The sequence below is a fragment of the Sminthopsis crassicaudata genome, chromosome 5 (assembly GCF_048593235.1).
Source record: "Sminthopsis crassicaudata isolate SCR6 chromosome 5, ASM4859323v1, whole genome shotgun sequence".
In the NCBI taxonomy this organism is placed as follows: domain Eukaryota; kingdom Metazoa; phylum Chordata; class Mammalia; order Dasyuromorphia; family Dasyuridae; genus Sminthopsis; species Sminthopsis crassicaudata.
Window position 1 is genome coordinate 188,418,891 of NC_133621.1, and position 17,023 is coordinate 188,435,913.

Sequence of the window (17,023 nt, forward strand, 5' to 3'; positions counted from 1 at the left end):
TTCAAATTTGGCCTCAGACATTTATTAATTGTGTGATCCTGGGTCGGTTTGCCTCAATTTCCTTTTCTATAAAATGGGGGTAATAATGGCTCCTACTTCCAGGGTTCCTATGACGGTTAGTGAGACAAAAAGTGCTGATCACAGTTGGCACATGGTAAGCACTACATAAATGTTGGCTATTATTAGTATACTTCTTTTCTGGAAGTTAAAAAAAAAAAGGAGTAGGACAGACACTTATTCTCAACGATTTAAGAATAATATTGTGGAGTAACAAATCAACGAATGTTATGATATTGATTCTCAATGTCTCTTATATTTCCCTTTCTCTCCTGCCCTTCTGTCGATTTTTACGGGGCAGCGACACACCCTAAACTGTGTATTTGATGTTCACATTTATGAGTTCAGGTACCTAATAAATGCTTGTCGATTGATCGAAGTCTTGAGTTCCCTTTCTCTTCCTCCTCCTCCCCTCCCCCCCCCCCCCAATCATCCGGGGAACAAAGCATCAGCAAAACTCCATAGTGAAGTGAAAAACTTCCTTCCCGGCATCCTGTTTACGTCGGGGTCATGTCAAGGAGGTCAGAAAACCATACTTTCAAGACTATGGCCAAACTAGGGAGTGGTCTGTTTTAGGGGCCACGTCAGGACCCCTCCCCTTAGGGAGACAGGGTTAATTAATAGAGGAGAGCCAGGGAGGGGCTGAAAGGGAACTCCTAAAACTGTTGCCACAGAGGGAGGCTCCGGAGACATCAAAGCGGAGGCAGAGAGGAGCCAGCCCCAACGCAGCAATGACCCGCTTCAGCTGCTTCGGGCGGCTCCAGCTGTGGCCGCTGCAGGCGCTGCTGCTGCTAACTTTCTCGGCTCCAGGGACCCGAGCAGGTGAGAGCGCCCGTGCCCAGGGGGAGCCGCACTGGGCTTGGGGAGGAGAGCAAAAAGTGGGAGAGAGAAGCCCAGGCTTGCAAGAGAGAGGGCAGCAGACTTTTTGTGGGGAGGAAGGGCTAAGGTGAGTGAGCCCCTCCAGCGGCTTCAGATCCTCCCTCCCCGCTGATGGAAGGCTTCGGGGCTGGGGGAGGGCAGTGGGCAGCTCGCACTTCTTTCCTCGGTGCCCCACGTTGCGCACGGCCGGCTCCGCACCTCGCTGCTGCCAGTGGCACAAAGTTTATTTCTAGATGCTTGTTGCTTTGGGCCAATGCCAAGAAACGGGCTTCTCTCCGCGGAGAACCTGAGCTCTCCTCAGCGGCACCTTCAGTGTCCCATTCTTCAAACCCAGGGGTTTTTAATACGAAATTCCGTATTTCTCGCGCCCTGACAAGTCTGGCCAGAAGTCGTCGTACTTAGTAAGTTGTCAAGTTGTCCTGACTGAAAATACCTCCCAGGGCACGTGAAGAACTTTACCGCGATAACCAAAAGAGAATCCAGTGTGTGCGGAATCGGAATTAACTTTCGCTAACGACTGGCAATTCCAGCAGACTCTTGCTAATAGGGTTGGAACTTAAACACACCTCCCCTCCCCCCGCCCGGCTCCCTATTGTATTTGCGGGGCTCGCGGTTAGTTCCCGATGGAAAAAATAAACCGGGATGAACCACTTTGGTAGAGGTGGAAAGCTTTGGGGCGGATTCTTTGTGATTTATTTCATAATCTAATTTCGGTGCCTTCCTTGCGTAAGAATGGGGCGGGTGCTGGGAAGGTGTTTTCTTTTGAACTTGAGTGGGGGGGAAGCGATTTTTGTGTCTGGAGCCTCATTACACTCACTTGAGGTCTTAGTTTATCTTTTATCCATTTCAAGGGTAATCCCACCCGAGAAATCTCTGGTCCAGTAATCTGCGCCTTTTGTGTAAAGGAGTGATACTTCTTTTGTGCTCTGAAAAATAAACAAACAAATAAATGAACGCGTAAGTCCGCTAAGTGTTCTTCTCCGGCTGTCCGTAGGGGATGTGAGAAGGGGAAGAAATGCAGATAAAGGCTCGGGGAGTCGGAAACTCCCAATTAGGTGAACTTCCCCTTCGAATCAGCCGTCTCTCCGCAGTTTTTGTTCTGAGTAGGTTTAGAGAAGTGGTGTCCTGTCCAAGGGCGCCAGAAGCAAAACTTGACTTCTAGTCTTCCCGATTCTGAGATCAGCTTTCTGCTTCTTCCAGAGATCCCGCTGTAACTCTTTATATAGTATTTGATTTTCTTTAGAGACTGCCAAGGAAATAGGTGGGCTAAGAGAGGGTGGAGATGGTGCCAGAAAAGCAAATTGCTTTGGTGCTGCTGGTATTACCCATGGAGGGTTACATGAAGTATGAGGGGTGGTGGGAAGGACGCTCACCTTTATTTATCTATTCACCTTGATTCTGTTGCTTTGCTGATGTTCTTTTGGGAAATATTGATTAAGTAGCCTCCCACAAATTATCTGGAACCATGTTTTTTATTGTGTGTGAAGTTTTGGGAAGCAGTAGGAGAGTTTCTTGGGTGTGTTTCTTGTTTTGCCTAGGGTGAGTAATGAGCCAATAAAAAGTAAAAAAAATCAATATATGTTGGGAGACAGAGTTGGGCCTTTAATGCCAAGAAGGTTAGAATAGGTGGAGAGAAAGAGGGCTGGCATTTATGACAGGAAGAATAAGCCAGATGTGTTGGACGTTCCAACTGATTCTAATGGCAGGCCTCGGGGTACAACTATTTTTCCAGTGGTGGTGTTGACAACACAAAAGCTATATTTCTAAGTTGATGGACAGGGGGCTGGGACTAATCTTTTTTTTTTTTTGGTTACTAAGGCAGTGTTTAGGGACAACTAAGTGATACAGTGGATAGAATATTGAGCCTGAAGTCATGAAGATCTGAATTCAGTACAGCTTCAGACACATTAATGGTGTGCCCCTGGGTAAATTCTTTAACCTGTTTGCCCCAGTTTCTCATCTGTAAAATGAATTGGAGAAGGGGATGGAAAATCAATCCAGTATCTTTGCCAAGAAAACCCCAAATGGGTTCACAAAAAGTCTGAAATGACAGCACAACATGTTCTGAGCATAACACCTTATTTACTGTTATTTTTATTTAGAACAATTGAACAGTTAGTGTTCTCAGACTGAAGCTGAAAAGCAGTCTCTTGTTAAGTTGCATTCTTGAGAAGGCTTTAAGTGGTGAAACCTAAATACCTTCAAGTTAATAATCCATTTCTGTGATAGCTGGGGTACTGAAAAATGGCCAAAATATTCCTTGACTGAGATCTTTCCTGGAAGCAACCTTTGGAGTTTTTGCAAAGTAAAAGTTGCCATGTATAATCTTGTAGGATATTTGGGTGGCTCAGTGGATAGAGGTTTTCCTGAGTTCAAATCTGGCCTCAGACACTTACTAGCTATGTAACTTAACCTGTTTGCCTCATTTCCTCATCGGTAAAATAAATGGGAGAAGGAAATGGAAAAGCACTCCAATATCTTTGCCAAGAAGACTCCCCAAACATGGAGAGTCAGATATGACTGAAATGATTGAAAAACCACAAATGGTCTTGTAGGATGGCTTGCATCTCATTTTATCTCCTGTAATAAAATGAAGCCAATTAGATAGGTTCTGAGCATAAAATTGGGAGGATCTGGCTTCAAATCCAGTTTCAGGCACTCATTAGTATGGGATTCTGGATAGTCATTTAATCTGTTGCCTTAATCTACTAGAGAAGAAATGGCAAACCACTCAAGTATCTTTGCCAAGAAGACCCCAAATGGAGTCACAAAGAAATGGATGTGACTGAACAACAATAACAGTAAATAAGGTGTATATTCACCAATCAGAACTTGGAATCATAGTAGTAAAACTTTCAGTTACAAGACTGGAACTGAATGAGACTGAAGAATAGGCCATATAGAAAGGAGATAGCAAAAAAGGAAAATATAATGAAAAGGATCATTGATTATAATCACCAAATTTGACCCTAGAGAAAAGAATCTCTCTCTCTTTGTGTTTGGGGAGTATGAGTGTGAAATATCCATATGCTCTTAGATACTAAAATATGTCAGCTGGTTTTTGCCGAACTGTTGGGTTTTTCCCCTTCTCTCTTTCAGTCTTGCATACTTTGGCTTGCTAGGTTCAGGGCGGCAAAGTAACATATTCAGAAACAAATGTAAAATAAAAACAGAGGGTATCAAATTGGTATAAAGGAAGGAAGGAAGGAAGGAAGGAAGGAAGGAAGGAAGGAAGGAAGGAAGGAAGGAAGGAAGGAAGGAAGGAAGGAAGGAAGGAAGGAAGGAAGGAAGGAAGGAAGGAAGGAAGGAAGGAAGGAAGGAAGGAAAGAAGGAAAGAAAGAAAGAAAGAGAAAGAAAGAAAATTTGTCGTAGTCTTTTGCTTCAGGTAGAAGTTTGGGCTTATGCAACAGGACAATATGCCAAAGGTAAATCCAGCCTTCCTCTTTTTTTGTTTATTCTGGCCCCAGTTTATTATCCCTTTTCAATACCTAAGTTACATGTATTGATAGACAAGCTCTATGGTTCTTCCAATCAAATGGATAAAATGTACTCATTTTAGAGAAGAGGTATTTTTCAATCATTTATTTTTCCTGTAGTGGTCAGGTAGGCCAAATAATTATTTGTATCCAAAGAAGTGCTCCACTGTCCTAGTCTTTTCTTGGACAAATCAAATCAGAATAAAGACCAAAACATCCTTCATTAGGACTTGGCCTGATGCACTAATGATTTTAATTTCTTTCATAATGATTTACTTACATAATTTCTAGTTTATGAAACATGAACTTCCTCTGATGATAGACAAAAATATTCCTCCATGGTTCTGCTTTAGGAATAATTTCACTTTTTCAGTTCTGTTTTTATCTTGTTCAAGTTGTATTAATGTCAGTTATGAAATCTCAAATGATTCATTTTTCTTCCACATTTTAGCTTGAGGGTGTCAGATTTTCATTTGGTTTGGGGGTTTAGGATTTTTTGCATTTCATTTGGTTTCCTTTGAATCAAGTATATTCAGGTCCCTCATAGAAATACTATTTATATTTTGAAGTGTTTTGGAAATTTTATTTTAAAATATCCTCCTGGAAAAGCTGTCTTAATCATTTAAAAAATTTATATGTTATACAGCAAAATAAGAATTTACTTGGCCTACTAAAATATGGAACAATTTGTAATAATAATTAGCAGGGCATAACAAACCATAGGATCACATATCAATTATCCCCAGGAAAATGGTGAAAGCCCCATTCAATTTCAAGTTTGGCTCAAGCAAACCACTAAGAGAACCTTCCTGTCCCGAAATTTGTATCTCAGCCTTGCTGAGAGGTATGAGATTTTTCTTGCAAATTCAGTAATACTTTGGTTGAACAATTACTTAAAATAAAGGATCAACATGTTCTTGCACTGTGTGCATCTGTTCCCAAATGTAATCCAAATAGTCCATAAATGTTTTAATGAGGCTACTAAGGATGAGAAAAAAACCCCAAAATCCTAAGTTTGGCAAAACATTTAATTTCACCCAACAAGCATTCATTGAGTTCCTATTATGTACTGAGAATTATTTTAAGTGCTGGTGATAAAAAGACTTAAATGAAATTGTCTCTCCCTTCAAAGAGCTTATGTTCTATTTTGGGAAACCAGTATTACAGAGCAAAATAGATACAGACAATATACATTGCACAATATACATTTGCACATTAGAAAACTGAGGCCAGGAGAAATGAAGTGGTTTATAGATTACAATAGGCCGAAAGTGGGAGAGACAAGATTCTATCATAGATCTTCAGAATTCAAAAGAGAGAAAAAGGAGAAAGCTTGTGACTCTACAAGGCAGAGGGCAACAAAGCCACAAGTTACACACAACATTAAATACTTTATATATGTCAGGCCCTATGCCAAGAAGAGGACAATCCAGTGCTGGGGGTAGGGAGTTGAATTAAAGAGATAACTTTAAGAAGTATCCCACAGATAGTAAATGACTTGAAGGTCTTCTCTGGTGAAGGAGAAAGATGTCAAGTCATAGAAGAACAAGATGGAAAAATGTCTTAAACCCAAAAAAATATAAGTTTCTTGAAGCCTGAGATAAACTAATCTTTCATTTTTGTATTGCTGGTCTCTAGCATAGTATTTTGCACATAGTAGTTACTTGATAAATTGTTTCTTGAATTAAATATACTTGAAGTAAATCCCAAATAAATAACATCATTCAGACCAACAAACAGTTCAATAGAGGAATGTGCCAAGGATGATAGAAGTTCAGTCAACTCAACAAGACTCTACTGAATGCCTGCTAAGAAAGCTTAAACATGGTTCCTCTAGTTCCAAAGGAATTATGATGAAAAAAGCTATCTCCCCCTCCAGAGAAAGAACTGAGGCAGTCTGAATGATGGTTTTTACTGTTTTTAATATTCTTAGAGATTTTTGTCTATTTTATTTTGCAACATGCTAATAAGAAAATTTTTGCATAACTACATTTGTAATTGTATGAAATTGATTGCTTTCTCAAGTAGAGGAGAGAGGAGGGAGGAACTCAAATTTAAAAAAAAATATTAAAAAAATTTTGCTTATATGTTATTGAGAAAATAAAATTTTAAAAAATTTAAATGGACTTTCAAATTCCTTGATGCCCTTGAAAACTGTTCTTTTATAGTTAAGTTTCTCTTGTTTTTAACAAGAGAGCTATTTCTTTATATATATATATATATATATATATATATATATATATATATATATATATATATATATATATATATATATATATAATTATATGTGCTTTATATAACATGATGCCTTCCTGTGTAGGAACAATATTGGCATTATTGGCACAAATCATTTTTTCTCAAAAACTGTTCAAATCCTGTCCAAAAGTTGTGCATATTAAATCAAGTTCTTTTTCAGGTACTATTAAGTACATCTACAACATGGCAATAGCTGATATCTGTTGACAATTAAGCTAAATCTCTTCCTTTCCATTGTGGCTAGTGAAAGATGAAATGATTAAGGAATCAAAGAATCATGCTTCCAGGAATATAAATTTATTAAGCAATGCATGCCAATTGCCTAACCAATCAGGACCAGGCCTTTCTCAGCTTTGGCACTGAATTCCAAATATAGGAAGAGACAGACCTTTATGCATTAAAAACAATCAAATATGGCTAATTACCTAATGTATCCTTGTTAATTGTTTTAATTACTCTGATTTCTAATTTGAGACAGATTAAGAACTTTCCAAAATGGATGGAAAAGAGTAAATGGGTGCAATTCCTTGAAATCAGAAAAAGAGGTGTCCCATTCTTCAAGAGTGACTATATCAAAGGAACATAGATATAACTGATTGACCAATATGGGTCAAGTTTTCAGATAAGACATAAGGGTTGCTTAAGATGTATAAGTGTGAGAAAACTCCTTGCATCAATTTTTAGATTTGACTGGGCTTTTGGTTAGCATAATCTAAGTCCTTGGTTAAGAGTGTCTAACAGCAGATAAAGATGGTCCAGTTTCTTAACCACACAGCCATAAGGCTTTTTCCCAATTTCCACAATTGAATAAAGTTTTCTCAAAAGATAGAAATTGAATTAGACCCATAATTGAATAAAAGAGGACTGAGCCAGCTCCAGAATTACCACAGAATTGATTCCAGATGGAAATAATGTGGTTCACTCAAATCCTACAACTTTCCTAAAGAATCAAATATTAAATGAAGGGGAGGGAGGTGTCATGGTCATCTTATATAATCTATCAATTGTTTTTATGCATTGAATACATTATTTTCAAAGGGGGTCCAATGGATTCATGAGACTGTCAAAGGGTCAGGAAAGGTGGAGGAGTGGTTTTAGCATAGACTTCCCAAATTACCGTCTGTCCTTTGGACCTTCTCATTCACTGCATATTACACTGTCTCATCATCCCTCTCTTGCCTCACTTTTTTAATTTTCTTCTTATTTCTTGCTGATTTTTGCTTGGTCTCATTAGAAAGTTGTTTCAGTCTTCAAAGTGTTCATTTGTTGGATAAGGTTTGCCACTTTTTCTTCTAAGCTATTTATTCCTTCCAATTCTTTCCAACAGTTTTTATTTCCTTTCAAAAAAAAAAAAAAAAAAAAACTTCTTGCTTGATTTCTTCTATGTGTGTATATATAGTTCTTTTGAAAAATTAATTTAAAAAAATCTTTATTTGCAATTGTTACAGTTACTTACCTCTCTCTTTAAAAAAAGTATTCAATAAAAATAATTTTTGATACTGGTTGATGATGTCTTTAATTTGCTCATCTCTAGCTTTAGTTCCCAAATTGGATTTTTATTTTGGGATCAAGGGCAGCCTTCCCCTTGCTCTTTTGTTTGGATAGTCTCATCTTGGATCTCTTAGTTTCTTGTGCTAAACATGACTTCTGGAGGTTAAGCTCTCCTGGATCTTTGAGGTTCAGGGAGTTGTATTTTCAGGACCTTCTCTAGAATCTTAGGACAAAGACCTTAGAGCTCATGGACCTGGGGAGACCTTACTTGGTCACTGCTTGCTATTATTCTCCCCTGGCTTCAAAAGTCCCTAGAAAAGGGTTTTTTGATCACACGTAAGCTTTCTTAGGGTAAGCTCTCTGCTCTGGTTGCCTCCAGACACAGAATACAGCAGATTACACATGTCATGACTGACCATATTAGAACGCTACCCACCACCTGTGCTGGACTGGTTGAAGGAGTCAAAAAAGACTCCAAAAGCTTCTAATTTACTGTGTGCCATTTTGGAGTGGAAGAAGTCACTTGCTATCATTTCTCATTGTATTTATGGGTCATTATTATTCTGGTATGAACTTCAGGGATGTGGGAGCTAGGTGGTCTGCCACCTGTTCCCACAGTCATCTTGAAAGGAAATCCCCAGTGTGTGAAAAGAACCAAGAAGTTAGGAGATGGAATTGAGGTGATGATTGTCAATGGAAAAACAGTTGCCAAGGTAGAAATTTGGTATCCTATAAAGTAATTAAATGCTATGATGGGATCAAAACAGAGTTTGATGTCAAGATCAAAGTCAGAAGTTCTAACCATCCCTTTTCATGGGATGTGAGAAACAATCCCATGAATTTGAGTAAACTTGTCTGATCTTTTCCAACCCTCCTTAATTATTCCTTGATCACATTTGAATTGGACTCCATACTCCCTGAACAAGAGAAAGCCAAGCATACTTCCCAATCCCGATGGTCTAGATATCATTAAATGCAAATGTGGCTTGACTATAGCCTTCTACAGTGAATCTTCAGAGTTAATCCAAAGTTAGCCTTTTCAGTTTCTTAAAGTACATTATAGACTATTGGAAGTACAGGTAACAAAATATTTTTTAAATGATTGTATATATTTTTCTTCTTCCTCCTTCAGAAATTCATTATGCAACTGTATATTGGAATTCTTCCACTTTGTCAGTAGAAGTCAAAAATGATATAGACCCGACTGGAGATGCTTATGGTTTTTACAATGACACTATACAAACTACAGGCTGGGGGACCTTGGAGATAAGAGCTGGTTATGGTGCTAATTCCTTAACCAATGAGCTTGTCATGTTTGTAGCTGGCTATTTGGAGGGCTACCTCACTGCACAGTAAGTATTTTTTTTTTGCATTTGTATCCCCAACATCTAGAATAGTGTCTGCTCCACAGTGAGAGGTTAATAAATTTTTGATTGATCGATTGATTGATTGATAACACCCTTCGCTAACTAATGTAAGAAGCAACTATGATTTTAATGTTACCCTAATATGCCTTTTATCTACCATCATGGCTTTTCATTTTGATATCCAGTTATGCTTTTTCTCTCCTTACATTGGACATTAAAACTGTAAATGTAGTTAGTTTTTAGTATGCTTATGTATGAAATATTATTCATATTTGTTCCTAAAATCTAGCTCCAGTCCTCCCTTTCTACTTTCCTTCTGTGATCACACTGCTATAAAGATCTAAATCAGCAGTTCTAAGTCTTTTTGTTTCTGAGGGTCTCTTTTTGGTCTCTTTGCTTTCAGAAATTCTTTCAGGCTCTTACATGAGAGCAGTTATATTATTGGTAGTTATTGATTGAGAAATATACAATGACAAAAAATGACTATGTTTTCAGTAATGCATATGTGGTAAAGCAAATAGGCATCTCATAAATGTCACTAATGAACAATTTCTAGAAAGGACATCTTAACCAGAAAAAAAGTCACATTTTTACAGATAAGAAAAATAGAGAAATGCCAATATTTAAAATCATCTACACAAAATCCATTTTATTATCATATAATTTTCCAGAGCTAAAAAAAAAAAAGTGAAAATAGCAAGATTTGGTATACATATGAATACATGGATGTTTTACAATTAATCCTCTTGGGAATTTCATCCAAACAGTTTGGGAATTATAATTTTAAATACTATTTTAACAAATAAAAGTTCCTTTAGGATGAGACTAAATGTGATCATTACCTAGTTTATGGCTTTCTTTATTTCTCTGACACCTCTATCTTTGGAAGCTATTTAAAGAAATGTCCAAACCATATTCTTCTATCATTTTGCACATAAGGAAATGAAGTAAGAGGCAGAATTACTTATTAAGAATGATATGGCAGACCAGAGTTCATTAGAAATAAAATCTAAGAGCCTTCTAGTTTTCTGACTTTGTATCAAAATAGCTGAGAATACTAATAGATGTTAAATTATTGTAAACAAGTTTTACTAATGTTTTCTCCTAAATTTTATTTGAAAAGCAAGGATATAAAATAAAGTTACAAGTCATTATTATCTATTCTCTACCCTTCCTTGATTTAAAGCATCTTGATTACTTGATCCCCTTTCTTTTTACAACATTGTTGTCCATAACCTATATTTTTGAACACATAGTAACTATTTTTTCATATTGATAACAATTTAGAATAAGTAATAGATCTGATTTAAATCTAATCCCATACACTAGAGATTCTATTTTGTGAAATCTTCAATTATCATGCATCAAAATCTAAGAACCCTTCCCAGGCTGACCTGCATCATATTCATTGAGAAAGGAACTTATTAAATTCCCAAGAGTTTGTACAACTTGAATATATAAATATATTCAATAATAGTTCTCATGAGTTCACAGATAGCAAAATCTAGAATGTATGATTAAGAAAAATAAGGATGTTTTTAAAGATGATATAACATGTGTAGTCATGATTTCCAATAACATAATCAGAAACCATTAAAGGAACCATTTAGGGAAAGCTTTTATTACCTGTGTAATCCTGGGTAGATCACAAAACTCTATTTGACTCAGTTTCCTCATCTGTAAAATTGTCCCATTCAGAACTTATAAAGGAAGTGTTAAGAAATGTTTACACTTTATTGATCTTTAGGAGATATTAAGAAATTCACAATCAAATTTGATAAACTACAGAGTGGTTAGGAAAAGCTATGCTTCTAGTGGCGCTTAAAGAGAAAAGTCGAGCTATTCTTCAAAAGGCTAAGAGAAGATGTTGGACTGTGAAGGGGAGCAGTCCCAAGAAAGGCCAGACGAGCCTCTCCAGAAGGAACATTACATCCTTTTGTTCTGACCTATCCTCTTTTCAAATCAGGAATAAGGAAAGGGTTTTTTAGGCCAGAAAAAAAACCAAAACACCTTTCATAATATTTTTAGTTTTACACAATGTTGTTGTTTAGTCATCCCAGTTGTGTCTGACTCTGTAACTCCATTTAGGGTTTTCCTGGCAAAAATATTATAGTTCCATTTCCTTCTCCAGCTTATTTTGCAGATAAGGAAACTGAGGCAAACAGGATTAAATGATTTTGAAACTGGATTTGAACCCAAATAGCTTCCGTCAAGCCCTTAAGCTATAGTCAAGAGAACAGTTTCACTTCAGCCTGTGGATAAAGAAACTGGTTAAGGACTGGTGAAGAGGGGGAAAACAACCTATTTTCAGTCCTTTCTGTCTAATATACTGTAAAACAATGAAAAACAGGCTAGGATTAGAATCAAACTATGCTGAGAATGTGTCAAAATCTGAATTTTATATAGAAATTTGGTTGTTTTTCAGTCATGTCCAACCCTTTATAACTCACTTTAGGGTGTACTTGGCAAAAATATTAGAGTGGTCTGCCATTTTTTCTCTCTCCAACTCATTTTACAGATGAGGAAACTGAGTCAAACAGGCTTAGGTGATTTACCCAGATTGCACAGCTAGTAAGTATCAGAGGCCAAATTTGAACTCACAGTGATAACTCTTCTACCTCCAGGTCCAGTGCTGTATCCATTGAACCACCCAACTGCCCCCCATCAAAAAGATATATATTGCTAGGTAAACTAAGAATAGAAAATTTAAGAAAAAGGGTTTTTACATGTAACAAACCAATGCATATAATTGTAAAAAATTAATTCTGCTGTTGTTTCTGTTTGTTATATTGCCCAAGTTCTCAATTCTCCCATGTGGTAGAGGTATCTGGAATGCCTACAAGAGCAGACATGTGCCATGTAAATTGATTCACAGCATTTCATCTGTAAAGAATTAGTCAGGGCTACTACTAGTCAGCCTATTTCTTTCTTCATCCCATTGTGCCTAAATCAGAGCAGGCATTCATTAAATACTTGATGATATTTATTTATTGAGTATATAGCATTGTGCTAGAACTTGGATGGGATGCAGAGGTACATAAAAGTATCTTAGTAAAAGATACTAAGTAAGGATACAAAGCCATAGATGCCAAATGGGTGGTTCGCTAATAATGGACACAGGAGATCAAAAGAGAGAAAATTTACTGTGGGTTGGAGACTTTTGAAGTCAATTTAACACCAATTATTGCCTTGAAGGCTAGGTAGGATTTGGCTAGTCTGAAAGGACGGGTGAGGGTATTGCAGATGGAGAAGATACCTTGAGAAAAGGCTATAGAGGAATGAGTCAGACATATTCCTTGGCAGGGAGAGAGAACACCAGTCTGGCTGGATTAGAAGGTTGTATTGAAAAGTAATGGAAGGAAAAAGTGTCAGCTTCATAATTTAAGACCAGATTAATGAAGACCTTGCAAGTTTGAGACTAGTTCATCAGCAACTTTCAAAATAAAGAAACCCAAGAGTACTCTTCATACTTTCTGCTGCAATAGAAAAGCAGCCAGGAGATAGGGAGAGGCTGACAATAAGTGATAAAGATGACAGAGGAAGAAATTTGTTGGAGGAGTGGGGACGGAATGAAATTATTTGTTCAAAGAGTTTGCCTTAGCAAGGATTAAGTCCATGTCTGTGTCAGACAGATTAAAGAGGAGATAATGGCAGAAGGAATTGGAGTGATGAGATGAAGAGAAAAGAGGGAACTCTGAGCAAAAAAAATTTTTTTTTTTTGGTTTGGGAAAGGGGAGCTGTGGGAGATTTGAGGAGAGATGTGAAGTTTTGGAAGAGCCACTTTAGAAAAGTGAGTTAACAAGAAAGGTATAAAAAAATTGCGTAGTGTCACTGAGGGCTCAGTTGAGGTTTATGGCATAAATTTATAGCAGATCCAATCAAAACAATTGCATGATTATCTTCACCTTTGTTCAGCAGCGGATTTGAAGGAACAAAAGTTGTAGATGATTGGAGTGATCTAAGGCTAAGGCTTGCCAGGGGAGAGTTTGGATGATACCTATACCTATGGGTATCAGGATTCAGATGTGGATGTGGAGGATATGACCAAGTCTGAACATTTAATTATTAAATGGAAGGTGCCTCTCCTCTTCCCAGAGAAGGGTGGAGATCAGGCAGGACATATGTGCAGCACAAGATGGAATGCCCATAGTCCAATCAGAATCCCTGTTTTCCCTCAAAGGCTGGAGATTAGGCAGAAAATAATGCAACAGGGGATGGAAGTTAAACCTGTACTTCCTTCTTAAGTCTCAATGGAACAATAGTATAGTCTCCATGAATAAGAAATGACTCTTAAAGAGCAGCTAGGTAGCACAGTGGATAGAGCACCAGTCCTGAAGTCAGGAGGACCCGAGTTCAAATCTGGTCTCAGACACTTAACACTTCCTAGCTGTGTGACCCTGGGCAAGTCACTTAACCCCAATTGCTACAGGGGGAAAAAGAGAAAGAGAAGAAAGGAAGGAAGGAAGGAAGGAAGGATTTATGAAAAAACAAAAATGAGGGGAACTATAATAGGCTAAATGTTAATAACAGAGATCTGTAGCAGATTTTGATGGCACTAAGGAACTGATTTTTAGCAGTATCTGAAAGAGAGAAACAATACTAGATGCTTGGAAAAAGTCATAGTCTGTCATTACCAAAAAATCACGGATAAACAAAATTTTAGTGGCTACAAATCTATAATCCTGCCTTTTTTATTTTTATAGTTTCTATAAAATCTTTTTGAAAATGATCTACACATATACCAATAACATTCCTTGATGAAAGTATGAGAAAAAAATGAAGAGGCTTCTGCAAATGATATGATAGGCAGCTTGGTGGTGCCTTAGTGCAGAGAGCCTGAAATTAGAAAGTCCTGAATTCAAATCCAGCCTTAGACACTTAGCTGTGTTGTACCAAATAGTCACTTAACCTGTTTGCCTCAGTTTTTTCAGCTTTAAAATGGGGATAAGAATAATATACATCTCCCAGGGTGGTTATGAAGGTCAAATGAGATAGTACTAGTACATAGTAAGTGATATGTAAATGTTAACTATTATTAGCATATACAGTCATTCAATTTACTAAGAGATAGTGAGAATATAAGAACAAAATGTTCATTTTATTTGCTGATTATAAAAGAGAAAAATATGCTGTTTTATCTACTCTTCACTAAGGAATCATGCAAATTACTGTGAAAGGTATATGTTTCCCATGTCTGGAGCATATTCTCCCCTCCCCCCCCCATAATCTTCCCCTACTTGGCCACTTAGACTGACTTGCTTCCTTCAAGATGCAGCTGAAATGCCACATAAGCTTTCTCTCAACCCTTTCCCCTTCCTTTGTTGCTAGTTCCCTCCCTCCAATTTGTATCTCTCTTGGACCTATGATAAATGTCATCTTCCCTGATAGAATGTAAACTCCTTTAATGTAGGGACTATTTCATTTTTATCTTTGTATTCTAGCCACCTAGCATAATGGCTAACATATATGGTAGGTGATTAATAAATTATTGTTGATTGATTATAAACACAGAGATAATTTTCACCTTTTGATTATTACTGAAAAATATGATAAAAATACTTGCCCTAAGATAATTGTATAAATATGCATGCATATATTGGATTTAACATAGATTTCTATCATATTTAACAAATATTGGACTACTTGCCATCTAGATGAGGGAGTGGGGCAAGGGGGGGAAATAATTGGAACACAAGGTTTTGGAAGGGCTCATGTTGCATCATTGTCCATGCATATATTTTTAATAAGGGGAAAAATAATCTGTTAGGCAAAGAAATTATTTAGAGGCACCAATCACAGACTTAGAATTGTTTTTTTGCCTTTCTTTGCTTCTCTAGTTTATAGCACAGTTCCAGGCACTTAATAAATATTAAAAATTTAAAAAATTAAAAAAAAAACTTGCCCTAGTTCACTCAGGTAGAATGAGGTTGTGAACCCAGTTCCTCATCCCAAACTAGTACTCATTCTACTTTGTCATCCAGCTGGTGAGAGTCTTTGGATGCTTCTGTTTTAGGCGACATGATACTGATTAGATATTGCAGAGTCTCCTAAATGAGTTCTGTAATTAAGAGTTTGGTTTAACAAGCCATATCGAAAAAAGTAAGGAAAAGAAATGTGATACATAGTTGAATGGATAGCTTAAATAATTATTTTTATCAGTACATCTGTATGTGTATGTACATGAGTATGAAAACAAAAATCTTGTGCTAAGTGAAGTGAGTAGAATAAAAAAAAAAATTGTAATGTATACAGCAGCCAACTGTGATGGATATGGCTCTTTTCAACAATGAAGTGATTCAGGTCAATTACAATAGCCTTGTGATGGGGAGAGCCATCTGCATTCAGAGAGAGGCTTGTGGAACTGAGAGTGAGTCACAACATAGTATTTTAATTTTTTGATTGTTTGATTGCATTTTGTTTTCTTTCTCATTCTTTCCCTTTTTGATATGATTTTTCTTGTGCAGCATAATATTTGTGGAAATATGTTTAAAAGAATTGTACATGTTTAACCTATATTGGATTACTTGCTGTCTGGGAAGGGAGGAGATAGGGAAGAAGAGAGAAAAGTATAGAATATATGTTTTTGCAAAGGTGAATGTTGTGTATCTTTGAATGTATTTTGAAAAATAAAAACTCTTATAAAAGAAAAGGAAAAAAAATCATGATTTGTCAACTTAAGGAACTCCCATTTATGGAAATTTCTCCATCAAAAGATCACTACCTGCTGATAACTTAGTCATCTTTTATAACTATAGTTCAATGGTGTGCTTCCCTATACTGGAAAGTGGCTGAAGAAATTAAAATATATGAATATAATACAATTTTGTTGTGTCACTAGATATTTTTAATATGAAAGATTTAGAGGGGCAGCTAGGTGGCGTAGTGGATAGAGCACCAGCCCTGAATTCAGGAGGACCCGAGTTCAAATCTGATCTCAGACACTTAACACTTCCTAGCTGTGTGACCCTGGGCAAGTCACTTAACCCCAGCCTCAGGGGGGAAAAAAAAAAAGAAATAAGGAAAGACTTGTATGAACTAATATAATGTGAAATGAGTACTTTAAGAAGAATAGTTTTTGCCCCGATCACTATTTGGTCTTTTGGATTATACCCCACCCCACCCCACTCCCAACCTGCACTCACAGGTTGATTCCCTCAGAGAATGACTATCCCAGGTTCACAGTACAAAGTCAGAGTCAAGATGATGGAGTCAGAGCAGGAATTCATCTGAATTCTCTCCAGTATTCTTCCAAAAATCTTTAAAATAATGCTTTAAATTAAATTCTGGAGTGGCAGAACCAGCACAAGGTTGGGGTGAAGCAATTTTCCAGACTGAGACATCTTGGAAGGTTGGCAGGAAAGAGCTGGGTGGATGTTGGGCCCGGAGCCCAATGCAATAGGCACCTTGCCCTGGCAAACTAGTGGCAGGCCTTGGAGGCAGCTGCATCAATGACTACAGCAACTTTGGAACTCTGAACCCACAGATGACAAGGTGGTT

The 17,023-nt window shown here is 37.3% G+C and overlaps 1 protein-coding gene across 1 annotated transcript in view; it reads left to right on the forward strand.

Moving 5' to 3' along the window:
• Positions 1 to 551: 551 nt before the first annotated feature.
• PLBD1 (phospholipase B domain containing 1) overlaps positions 552 to 17,023 on the forward strand; it is a 78,681-nt gene continuing 62,209 nt past the window's right edge. Inside the window, exons 1-2 of the mRNA XM_074269107.1 lie at positions 552 to 879; positions 9,292 to 9,511. Coding sequence (XP_074125208.1) covers positions 789 to 879; positions 9,292 to 9,511 — 311 coding nt within the window. The 5' untranslated portion in view covers positions 552 to 788. The remainder of the gene's footprint in view (positions 880 to 9,291; positions 9,512 to 17,023) is intronic.